We start from the raw sequence: 13,502 nt of genomic DNA, 5'->3' as shown, positions 1-13,502 counted from the left end.
ATTTGCCCCATGTCTACTTGGTGCCTTTAAAACAGACGACCTTGTTTACAAATGAAATGTACAAGTTGCGCAGGCGTTATGAGCTGCCGTCGGCTTGTGTTAGTCGTACTGGCAGACAATGCAAAACTGGTTGTAGCCTCTGCAGGGGATGGAGGTATTCCTGCAGTCAAAAGGTTTTGGCCCATAAAAAATAAAATCCAAAATTCATACTGGGACAATACTTTCCTTCCTTAGGCCAACCAAAATATCACAAAATATTGTTCAAGTTTTCATGTTCTCCAGAATTCTTCTCTGGGCTAAATGAGGGAACAAGTGTTGGGAGGCAGAAGAAATAGTTGGCTGGTGAAGCACATTGCATCTTGTAAGAGCCTTAAGATGAAATTTACAGTAATTTTACTGTTTCTTTACAGTGACCTATGCACATAGCAAGACACACTTGCACACACAACTGCACACAGAGACAAACACACGCAGTGGTGTTTAGTATGGTGAATCAGTTCATTTGAATTGTCAGAATGAGTTGCATACCAAAATGTGCTCATTTAAAAGGTACAAGAGGAACTTGCTAAATTCTGGCATTGTTGCATTTCATTCTCTGAAACTCGAGGTTTCAGGGTTGAATTGTGTGAGAAGCCACATTTCGAGCTTTGTATAAACTTGGAGACTGGGGTACCACGTCCAAGAACAGGGCACTGATCCAGTCTAGCACTGATCTTACTCTGCATATCTGGTGGCTCTTTCCTCATCAACAAAGTTAGAATAGTGTCTTATTGGGACTTTGAAAATAATAAAGCAACAGGGCATATGATTCATACACATAAATGGTTCAGTAAAGCTGTGTGTTGATTTTTATAAAGTACAATTCCCCCCTTCATAAATGAAACCATTTTTGTTATAACTTTTTTTTTTTGGGGGGGGGGTCCTGCTTTTTTATCTTTCAAAAAAAGGAACAAAAGAGCATTATGCTGAAGTCTGGATTCCAGGGACATTACAATAAAAATGCTTTTGCTGTTGTTAGCTGGGCTCATTTGCTTCATCCCTACCAAAACCACTGGAACAATATGTTTTTAACCCATAACTTGAAATTGCATGTTTTATGCAATTCTTTATCAATTTTTGGGTAAGATATTCTCATCTTTGTCAGCTGAGTAGATGATGAAAGCCTCTTTTACTATTAAGGACTCAGTGAAGCATTTTTGCACTTCATTTTTGACTTGCCCTATTTTTTTGTCTCAACTTGCATTGGCAGAATAGAATCAATTAAATAATTTTCTACCCATTCACCAATCGATGTATATTGTTCTCTCAATTCTGCTTGTCAAGAATATTATTTGTCCTTTTTTAACTTGCATGGTAATGACATGCTTAGTTGTGCAGGCAGAATAATTCACAATAATTCTTATACCTTTTTCTGTGTTAGCATTCAAATCAGCTATTTGTCCTGATAAAATTGCAGATTAATAATTTGGGTTGTCTTTCTAATACATTTACTTCTTACAGTTGCTTGCTATGAAAAATAACTTCAGGAATTTCAGCTGAAACACCTTATATGGATGTTGAATGTGTTTTCTAATAACAGTGAGGTGGGGATGGTGTGCCTCCTCAAACCCTCTCTTTCTTGGACATCCTTCCTGATGTTCCCCTCAGTAACCCATTTCCTTTTTCTCATCTCCATGCTTCCTCTGAGGAACCTCAGGAGATACTTCTTTTTTTGGGTATGTTTTTTATTCTCTCTACCTAAAAAGGCCATAAAAATACTGGCTTTAGACATTTATCTACAAATGTAATCTGTCAGAATTCTATGTATTAAAAGAAATCAGAATGTCCCAACTTCTGTCTTTTTCTGACTCTGTAAGTGTAACTGGATACATTTCCTAAAGGCTAACTTTGCCTGAGAAGTGAATGGGTCTATAAACTGCAATCTCCCTGAATAAAGTATAAAGTATTTTTTGTGTGTGCTAATATGGCTGTCAGATATGGCACAGGCAGGCATGGTTTGAGGCAAACAGCTTTGTGAACTGAATTGGGGTCCGTGTTATGTCAAATGTGGCTTGCAGACAGGTGGTCCCTATCCCAAATTTCAGAACTTAATGTGGAAGGTGAATGATCCTTTAATTGCAATGAGAATGATAATTGGACATAATTTACTATAATCATACCCTACCACCCTTCATGAACTTCAGAACAGCCCTGAGATGCTGATTACACTGAGAGTTTCATGGCTGAAGCTAGATTTTGCAACATTAAAACTTAACACTCTAGCCACTACATAGCACAATAAGTGTCATAATGCAGATGAATAAGCACCATCCATGTCTCCTCACAAAAAGAACAATTAATTTCCTCTATATTTAGTTTAGTTTAAGAGGTTTAAAATGAATGATATTTGAAGAGTTTCTCTACACTTTTTATTTGCAACTCTCTGTAACTTGTACTTTGGGCCTGCATTGAATCATTTTCTACACCTTTTGTTGTATCCTGAACAATGTATGGTGTTTAAATAGAAAACTATATATTAAAGGCTGATACAAGCAGATGTATGGATAGCCAGTATGACTGGGTGGAAATGGCAGGATTCAGTAAAGAATTATTTTGGTGCCATCAGTGTATCTAAAAACATGGGAAGTCCCAAAGACCACAACTGCTAGGCAGTGTTAATGACTCAAACACTTACATGGCCAAGTACATGACATAGATGTGGCCAGTTCTTCCTGTTCTTTGAAGTCCTTTGAAGCTCCCTTCATTCACATTACTAAGATTTCCTTCAACTCATTATTATCCACCCATTTAGGGGCTTCAGTCAAGGCATTAGATATTTTGAAGATAGCAGTTGCACCCTGATGTGAAGATGCTGTGGACCTGCCATTTACAATTTTCTAATGCCCTGAATGTATTTCTGTATGTGATATTTATTTTATATATCATCCACAACAGCTACAGAGGCTGCCTTCATCTTTTTTTCATTTTGTCACATTTGTGGGAACAATTGTGGGTGTTTTTTTAATCAACCAGAAGCAGAGAAAATTGATGGAAAACCATGAAAATGGGTGGTAATAAGGGAAGGCTCATTTTCTACATCTTTCCCAAGCCTTTGCCATTGTCTTCTCATTTTCTTGTCTAACACAGGGAAGGGGGGCAGAATGTGGATAGCCTTAGAGCTATGAATCATTTGCCCATTTTGCACCTGTAAAACAGTGTCAAACTGAGCTAAGTATTAAAATTTATGTTGAATAAAAGACTATTTTCTCTACTAAGTTATAGAACTACCCCTTATATTTATCAGTCACTTTGGAAATCCCTTTGTTCTTATTACTCAACAATAATTATGTTCTTAACCTTAAACTACACCTATCTATCTAACCCATTCACTATTATTTGGTACACTACACTATTATCTATCTAATATCTATCTATCTATCTATCTATCTATCTATCTATCTATCTATGCACACATCAAAATAGCATTTATATCAAAGCCCTATTAATGAATTCTCAATAAAGTATTCAAATAAATAATGAAAGTGTATAAGGCCAAACTGAGACCTAGACTAAGGGGCTAGTTTGGATGGGGTCAGTGCTGGATTTATGTATAGACTAAGTAGGCTGAAGCCTAGGGCCTCTAAATCTAGGGGGGCCCCACCAGCCCTCCCGTTCCCCAGTGGGCAGTCTCCAATCTCCCAAAATTGTAAACCCAAGACTTCATGAGAGGGCAGGACAACTTGGGCCTCTAAATCTAGGGGGCCTCGCCAGCCTGCCCGCTCCCCAGTGCCGCAGTCTCCCCTCTCCCAAAATTGTAAATCAAGACTTCATGCAAGGTCAGGGCAACTCAGGCCCAGCAACTATTAGGGCAAGCCAGTGGGGTCCAATTTGAAGCAGTGGGGCACAACTTGATTTTTTTTTGTAGGGCCCCAGTTCACAGCCCAAGTCTGCAAAATCTTATAGATATAAATAAAATCCATCTAGATTGCCCTGGTGCAGGGGCCCCCTTAGGAGCGGCCCGTGGGGCCCAATTTGGCCCAATTGCTCCATTGCCTTAAGGTCAGCCCTGATGAGACTGTGCAGGGGTTGGACTGACAAACCCTGCACCTTCTAGGTCCCTGGTGTACAGAGTACAGACTCAAGGACTTGTTATGGAAATAAAGGGGGGCACTTATTGGAAATGAGTTTTGTCACCTCTTCCCCCCAAACCCCAAGACAATGAGCCCAGCCACCTTTTATTCACAGTCGTATAAACACTACACTACAGCATGGCCATAAACTTTTTTATGTGTTTTAAATCAAAATTTCTTATAAAGATATTGGCCACACTGGGAGCACATTTGAAGCCCATGGCCCATGAACCGTTTAACCGCTGGATTAATAGTGTAAATCGACACTTGACCTTTGAAGGAACATCAAGTCCACATCATTTACCTTTCCTTGATCTAGAAATTCAACATTTAGTACACCGTGACCTAAACATTAGAGAGAAGAACATAGGGAGTTGCAGGAAGTACAATTTGAGTAAGCAATATTCTCTAATCCTGAACGAACTTACTACTGATAAAAAAATTAATTATAAAACCAGCAGATAAAGGGGAAGCCATTGTACTAATGAATAAGATTGACTAGATTGAGGAAGCAGAGAAACAATTAAGCAATTCAAATTTCTACTTGCCTATACCTAGTGACCCTACCACATCAGTGAAAAATAAATTACAGGTCATTCTAAATGAAGTCTTCTCTTTAAGCTATATAGATGAAGGTTTAGCTGATTTTTTATGTCCCGATGACACCAGAGTGCATAGACTAAGTTTGTCGTGCCATATGGGTCACTTTAAGAAATAAATTTTGTATCTGTGGATTGCCAACTCCTGTAACTCAAATCAATAGTGTGTTTGTCCATATAACTCTACTTTGTAACAGTTGCTGCTTATCACCATAAGATCCACTGCCATAAGATCCACTGTCCTGTTATATCACATATGGTATGTACAGTTGTTTATGGTTTTTATATTATTCCTTCTGTAAAAATGTGTGAGATCACGATTTTGTACTTATTTGCATTACCTAGAACTTGTACTACTGAAGAAGCCCAGGATGGCGAAACAAGGCTAATATTCCGGAAATCTTTGTCTTAGAGTCTGTGAAAGGATTCTGTGGAATTGTAACAACCTTTCATGTGGATTGTTTGGACTTTATGGACACAGGTGGAATAGACACTAATACATGTATGGACCTTATGCATGAACTGATTAGAGAATGAACTGATCCACTGGGTCTTCTGCTTTTTTAATTGAACTTTGAGTTACTTTCATTGAAATTTACAATATGATACATGAATAGTATACTTTATTTATGCAAAAAGTACAGTCGGTTACGTCTCGTGTATCTATTGAGTATGTTTTACGTAACCAGAGGTTTGATGTTGTTTTTAAAGCAGGTAACCAGCAGGGAATGATTCAGCTCAGCCTTTGCACTGTTGACTGAACACCCCCTGCTGTTCAGATAATGGAGAAAGCTCATAAATTGTATCCCTTCCGGCATCCTGTCCAACTCTATTACGCTGGTGTAAACCCTGGTGCACCAGAAGCACAGAATAGCAGCAAATAAAATCTGTTCATATGTCAGCAACTGATAAGACTTATCAACCAGTTCTTCCAAAGTCTTCCTAAATTATAAAGCTCCAAAATGCAGGCCAAAAGAGAGGTCTGGGAAGAGTGAGGCATACAATGGGCACCACCAGCGAAAAGGCACTGCTCCATGTAACTCATGCGCTGTCATTTGATAGAGTGCCCACTTGCCCTCCTTCTAGTTCCAGGCCTGCCCAGGCCATAACCCCACAAAAGGTTTACAAAGTTCAGTTGTTGCAAAAGTTTTCAGTGTTAATTTTATGCATTTTTTAAAAATCACCATGGTATTTAGCAATATATTATGTCCTTTAGAGGAGAAATTGTGAATTGTAGAATTTTAAATACCCGTCATCATCCTTGGGTTCACTCAATTTTGTTTATAACACTCTTCCATTTTCTTCTAGTTGTGAGGGTGGGGGATGGGGAGGGGCCTCACAAGTGGAGTAGCCTAGGGCCTCTCTTCATCTAAATCTGGCCCTGGATGGGGGGGATGTGTACATTTGGTAAGGCTGATGTGTGGGTTCAACTCACCTGCCCAGCAAGCCACCCACACTTCAGCTCTGTTCTCTGGGCAGCACACAAGAGCCTGATGACTTCATCAACAAGCTTCTTTATCAATTCCAAACTTAAGAAATATTAACTCCTGAAAAACTACATTGCATACTGAGAGGAGCACACTGCCCCATCTTCCTGAGTAAGCCAAGAAGATTGACTTAATAAACCAATAATATGCACAAGCTAAGTGCTGATGTTTGCATCCTGATTGCTCCGACTTTGCTTCTCCCTTGGCATGAGTGGGTAAAATGCCCCTGTATGCTTCATAATTTATATGAAGCTGCTGAATGAGGATACGTAGCTCTCTTTTCCAGCTGGGTCAGGCGAGGCAGAAAAAGTAATGGTACAGTGTTAGGTACAACAGACCTATCAGTTGAGGAGGGTGATATGCTGACTGAAGCCCAGCCTGGATGATCTATCAGAAATTACCCATGTTCTAGGAACCTCCAAGTAGGGTTACTGCAATGTGCTCTACATGCAGTAAGTCCAGAATGCTGAGATTCATTTGCTAAACAAGGATAGGCAAAGAGATCACAACTTGCCTGTATTAAAACAACTCTGCTGGCTGTCTATGAGCTTCTGAACTTAATTTAGAAAGTTTTTAATTTTAATAAAGATTTTAATTTTTAAAAGCTTTATACAGCTCAGAACACAGGCATTTTTGGGTTCACCTCTCATATCAGTCCACCTGTCCACTGAGGCCTCTCGCTGGGTGCTCCCACCATGAGAAGTATGGCGGGTGTTGACTAGACAAACTTTTCTGCCTGCCTAGAGACCTCATTACTATCAGGCAAAAGCATTTGTTTTCCCAGGCTTTTAAGAACTGCTAAACATTATTTAACTTAGAATAGTTTTAGTTAACTGCTAAACATTATTTAACTTAGAATAGTTTTAGTTAACTGCTAAACATTATTTAACTTAGAATAGTTTTAGTTTACCATCTATTCAAATTTATTGTTGCTGTTTTAGCTTATTTTAATTTACTGCTTTTGTCTGCCTGCATTATTATTATTATTATTTAATTGTATTTCCCCCCCCAGTATTCTATAAGACCCTGGGAACATAACTCTATGATGAAGGTGTGGGGTATAAATTATGTCAATAATTATTATGTTTTTCTGGACAAAGTAGAGATATTTAGGACAAAATTCAATTGGGGAAAAAATTAACTGTGACTGTTGAGGCACCATTTAATTCAGGATTAGAAATGGCATAATTTATAAAATATTGAAAAACAAGGGCAAGCTACATGTCACATGTCATTCAGGGCTTAAGTAGTGCTAAGGGACTATTTCTGAAAGCAGTTTCTTTGACAGACTAGTTCTGGAACATGTAAAATGATATTTTAATGCTTTGTGCTTAAGGATAAACTTAACTGCACTGGAACCTATTTCTCTCATGTTATGGCAAGGATCAATGTTTCTCCTGCACCCGCAAGCTAGCCAGACAGGTAAGTATTTACCAATGCACATGGAAAGTGTATTTCCCTTACTGTATAACTGTCTGAGCACAGCTAGCCTCTGTACTTGGATCTCTGAAAACTGGAGAAGAGCATGGCAGGCTACCAGGAATCTGGAACAAGAGTGCTCCTACTAGGAGAAGATGCACAGCACTGCAGCATTTTGTTGCAGGTCCTACCTCTATCCACTAATTATCAACTAGGTGATCAAGTGTCTATCAGTCTGGAAGCAAAAAAGATCATGTAAAAAAAGGTACTGATTCTACATACATGGGGGACCCCCAGGTGTGTATGCATAAATACATAAGTTCGTAAATTAACAGGGGGTAAATAGATCCCTACCAATGCCAAACAACCCAGTGAGGACTGAGCATGTTGGCTGACACATTGGTGTTCCTTTGGGAGGAAGGGTAGGATACAAATCTATTTTTAAAAAAACAAAAAAAATTTAAAATGTACACAATGCAACATTACATTGCTATTTCCTGAATTGCGTTTCCCATGCAAGCACTTTGAATTACACGCACTAGAGCAGTGTTTCCCAACCTTGGGCCTCCAGCTGTTTTTGAACTACAATTCCCATCATCCCTGACCACTGATCTTGCTAGCTAGGGATGATGGGAGTTGTAGTCCAAAAACAGCTGGAGGCCCAAGGTTGGGAAACACTGCACTAGAGGCTTGGGGAAGCCTATGGTAGCATAGACTCAAATCTCCTACATCAGAAAGGCAGCAACAGGATTAGGGCTGGCTGAAGACATTTCTTGGCTGTGGGTGCCATTTTGCTCTCTCTCTGACACTCCACAGCCACAGCCTTAGAGGGGAATGAGGCCCAGTAGGATTAGTGGCAGGATGCTGTGTAATATATTGGTGCTCTCCCTGGTCCCCGCGCCCAGGGAAGTTGTCTGAGGGGATGCCAATGATGATGGCGGAGTCGCCGCCTGCCTTCAACCTCCACCAGCGCCCTCGCCCACCGAATTCTCCTGACGACATAGGCACGTGCTGGCGGGGGAGGCCCGGCGTGAGGTGAGTTTGAACTCCAACGGACAACCGCCGTCCGCGGACGAAAGCCGCCGGGAAGCGGAAACGGCCGTTTGCCTGCCGGAGCTCGCCGCTTTCAGGGCGGGGAAGAGACCGCTCAGCCCGCAACTTTTGAAGGCGCCGAGGCCGCTCGCGAACACGTAAACTTTTCGCACGCGAAAGGGATCTTGTGGGCGGCTCCCCGGCGGCCTCTCTCCCTGGCTCCGGCTCCCTCCTAGAAGCCCATGGGCTTCTCGTACTTCGCGGAGGCCGAGGCCTCGTGGAAGGCGAGGGGCGACTTAAACCTCAGCTTGCCCGCCCCGGGCACCGGCCGCCGGACCTACATTTCGATGCGCCATAACCATGACGACGACGCCGATTTGTATTACGACAGCTACCACCTCATCGCGAAGAAGCGGCCGATGATTGTGCTCGTGGTTTTTATGAGCTTCCTCTTGGGAGGTAGGGCTAGTGGCTGCTGAGTTGCATTAGCTCGCGCTAGGGCAAGAAGCAGCCCCGTTAGCCACTCTTATGAGTGCGTCCGTACGATAAGCTTGTGAAAACGCAGACTCTACCCCCCCCTCACAAAACAACCGTATAACATAAGACAACTTGGTATTGTGGAGTGCCAAGCACACGGATAACATGTAGTAAATGCTAGCTAGAATTGCTATAGGTTTGCATGTTGACTATCATGGATGCTTAATTGGACGCCTAAATAAGAGAAGCATGGTGTTCAGCAATGCACAACCCCCGCAAGGTGCATTTTCTTTTCCTGCTGCTTTAACGCAATCGGAGGCCCTCTGAATAACACCTGCAGGGAAACACAAGTGTAGAGCAGAAGGTCTTGCTTGTGAGCTTATAGGGATCTAATTCTAGTTGACTGGACCAGGTGGGCCACTGACCTGAAGCAGAAGGTCTCTTCCTATGTTAGTACCACAAGCTACCTTGTGGGATAACTAAAATGAAAAGTGGAGTAAATATTTTACATAAAATACCCAGCTGCAGGTGACTTTCCATAATGGAACCTCTCACTCTGCTTTTTGTGTAAGGCCCCCATGCCTTAAATTGGTACCAACTTGAATTAAATATTGGGGGGAACTAAGTCCTGCCCTGCATAATCGATCACTTGACACAGTGCATGCACACCATTTGAACGGCATTGCCCATCAACTTTTTGGGGGCAGCCCTCCAATATTTTATTGAATACCCCTTGGACCCTAGTAGTTGGTTCCTTTGAATATGCTGCTACTACATGCTGATCCTAACCTGAAGAAACCACTAGGCCACATATCTTGCCTTCCAGTTATTGTTAGACTACCGCTCTCTTCATTCCCTGAACATGAACTATACTGGCTGGGGCTGATTGGAGTGGGAATCGAACAACACCAGGGAGTCACAGGTTCCCATTTTTCTGCTCTACACTTTGATTATTTGGGGGATTTATAAGCCTTACTGACAAGGACAGCTTCTCTTAAACTCGTCTCTAGAAATATTAAAAACTACAGAGATGTATCTACTCCTCCAAAGCCCTGAAGACACAAAACTTAACAAATCTTGTGAAATATCCTTAGGACACAAAACGTACCTGGACATCCATGCAGTCTTAACACTTAGCAAAGATTTCCCTAGAATTGCATTTTAAAAACCAATGAAGTCAAATGTCAAAGCATAAACAAATTTATTTGGGGAAATTGAGAAAAGTGGGAGGCAGCAATCAGATTTGCAAATAAAACCACTAAAGTACATATAATTTAGCTAGTTACATATTACCTGCTTGAGAAGTCTTGGGTGGCCTTGCAAAACAGAGATTATGAGAGAGACCATCTCTGGCTACCTGGCTGGATGGTTCCAAGAAGCAATACAGAGGTGATGCTTGTTGCTTTATTCGGTAGTGAGAGCAGTTACATCTCTGATGTGAGTTAGATAGCCAACCATAAATTTCTCTAAATGATTCTGGATTTATAATATAAGAAAATTAACCTCAACTTATTGGAACTAGATATGTTAAAAAGGAATGAGAGAGACTAGCTTCTTTTTCACATACCCACCTCCTATTATGAACACTTTATTGTAGTTGTCATGCATTTTTTGGAAATAGGTTTAGAAACCACTAAAGATTTAGGAATATCACAGTTTGATTAAAGAAGGGCTTCCTTGCGGTGTGACCCAGTCATTTATGGAATGCTAATTGTATATCGTTAGATATTGTTTCATTATTTTTTAGAGGTTTTCCGCATAGTTTTGAGTCTTATTTTTATAGTGTACATTGCTTCAATTATTTCAGGCAGTAAAGTGGTTTATAAATTTATATAATAAAAATAATAGCAGTGTATTAAAAAATTAAAAGATGGCAGTTAGCTAGTAATTAAAATAATTAAGTGCCCCAGGCCATCAACCTATTATAACTATTCACTTTAAAAATATTAAACATAAACAAAAATGCCATTTATACTCAGAAATATGAATGAAGGAATGAAGGGTTATTCATATGAACTGGATTAAACACAATTCCCTTAATAGTCACACATTTTTATATACTTTTGCCGTATCACAGCAGGTAATCTATCCAGTTACTGAGAATTTGAATGCCAAACCATCTGAAGAAGACAAACTGCTTTTAAACTTTCTTGCCATATTACAGAGAATATTGTGTTCTGTGTTTGAAAGCATCATCATCATAACTCAGTTGAAATATCTGCAGCTGCATAGAAAGCCCTTAAATGCTACTCATGACTCAGGATGTAATAAGAGTCTCATTATTGAATTAGAACTTTGCATTTATATGAGAGCTAAACTATTATTTGCATATACTCTTTTTTTTAGCAGTTTAGAATGGGTGAATGAATGGGATCTTTTAGCATCTAATACACTATTTCTTAAACTGTATTTTAATGGTGAAAATAGTTACATCTAAATACTATTCCTTTAAAAATGAGTTTGTTGCATTGCAATAAATGGAGAAATTCTCTTTCCCTCTATAGAAGTGACTCAAATTATGATTTATTCATTATTTTAATCTTTATAGTAGAATTCAGTCACAAAGAAAGCAGTCCAATAAATATTATGGCATTATGACACATCCCTTTGTGCAATATAATTAACAAAAATGTCTCTTAATAATATTTTATGTGCAATTTATATCTGTATCCTTATACATCAAACAATGGCTTATTGCCTTAATGGTAGTCCATAACAAATATGTTTATATAATTATACAGAATTACATTAGAATATAAATATGGTCATGATTCAGCCAAATTAAAGTCCCATTAATTTCAATAGGTGATTTAAGAAGTGTTTACTTCCCACTGAAATCAATGGGATAAAAATGCTTTTCCTAGACAGATCATACTCTAAATGTTATAATTGTACAGAATTATAAAAATAACTACAGGCATATTACTTCCCCAAAAAGTTTCTATATTTCTTTAAGAAGCAATATACTTTAAAAAAAAATGACAAGGTATACAGCTCTCATCTCTAGTATAAATCTGTTATGCAATTACTTTAATGCTATTGTGAAATATTCTCCTCTTTCTAGAGTTTGATAAAGTTCAGGACAGCTTTTACAGAAGACAAAAGTCCTGCAGACATATTGGCTTTGTAATATTGTATTTATTGATAAATCCATTAGTTTTCAGACACTGGGGGCGGGGGCATAGAAACAAGTGCACGGGCAGGCAATATTTGTCCCAAAGCACTTTCTGAACTCTAAAAGACCCAAACTGTTTTTACCTCCAAAACCTTTAATTACTAGATGAGATTAGATAATTTTTTTATCAAATATATCTTTATTTTAATACTACTGTGCTTGTGTGTGTGTGTGTGTGTGTGTGTGTATTCTGTCAATTTATATCATATTTTTCAACAAGTGTCCTCAAAACAACTAGCAAATTTATAAAACACAACAGAGACACTAAGATTTAGATTTTATAAATCTCTAATTTACTTGTAATTTTAGTGATAGGATTTTGATGAAGAATTTCTTTATGTCAACAGGCATGTTCAGTAGTTTAAACATGTAAGATAAGTCAGTAATTTTTATGATTGTTCAGTGTTGTGTTTAATACTACTTTATTCTTTTGTAAAAAAATTTGTGTTCAGCTGATAGTTTTCATTTTATTTATAGAAATGTTGATAAACATTTTTATAAAGAAACATTGAATTAATAAAACTATAGTTATTTACTGACATTCTTGAAATTATGTAACAGTAGTATTGATTACATTTGTAATATATTTTTTCCCTCAGCCCTGTTACGAACAATTATCAAAGAAGTAAAAATTCCTATTCTGGTAATTGTATGTTTAGTAGGAACTGGCATTGGAACAATACCCCATTTTTCAGCTCAGGTAATGGAGAACAATTAATTTCCCCCATTTCAATAACTAATAAGGAAATAGATTTTACTGATATTTTGTAAACGAAGTGCTGTTGCAGACACAGTAGGTTGAGGAGGAGGCAGAAGGAGAGAGGAAATTCAATTCCATCTCTGCTCTCCCTGCATGTCTCTGACACCAGGTCTTTATGCAAATTGTCTCCACATTACTAGCCTACAGAGGATAACATAGTTGCTGTTGCCAGTTTAGCATTTTGAGGTGTCTCTAGGCAAGGTGGATTTGTGGACCCCTCTTCAAGTTGCTTTCTTGAAGATGAGCCAGTGGGTTCTGCCACTTCAAAGCCATTCAGCTTGGGAAATACCCAGATTGAAAAGCGTTTGCTACTGAAAGAAGTGGCAGAGCAAAATATATGGGTTTTCAGGGGAGAGGGTTTGGGGAGAGATCTGAAATTTGGAAATGAGCTTGGAAGAAACAGGCTTCTTGCATATATTTTAAGGAAAGAGCATGGTATGCCAA

General features: G+C 39.1%; 1 protein-coding gene across 3 annotated transcripts in view; it reads left to right on the top strand.

The window, feature by feature from the left end:
* Positions 1-8,427: 8,427 nt before the first annotated feature.
* The window catches only part of LOC114600005 (solute carrier family 9 member C1-like), a 53,518-nt gene continuing 48,443 nt past the window's right edge, over positions 8,428-13,502 (top strand). For 2 of the 3 annotated variants that reach the window (XM_028735813.2, XM_077931969.1), the window contains exons 1-2: positions 8,428-9,105; positions 12,898-12,998. In XM_028735813.2, the coding sequence (XP_028591646.2) occupies positions 8,889-9,105; positions 12,898-12,998 (318 nt within the window). In that variant the 5' untranslated portion in view covers positions 8,428-8,888. The remainder of the gene's footprint in view (positions 9,106-12,897; positions 12,999-13,502) is intronic. The other variant, XM_077931973.1, reaches the window with a different exon arrangement.

This window comes from Podarcis muralis, chromosome 1 (genome assembly GCF_964188315.1).
Source record: "Podarcis muralis chromosome 1, rPodMur119.hap1.1, whole genome shotgun sequence".
Lineage (NCBI taxonomy): Eukaryota > Metazoa > Chordata > Lepidosauria > Squamata > Lacertidae > Podarcis > Podarcis muralis.
This window is presented reverse-complemented; position numbering and strand designations above follow the sequence as displayed.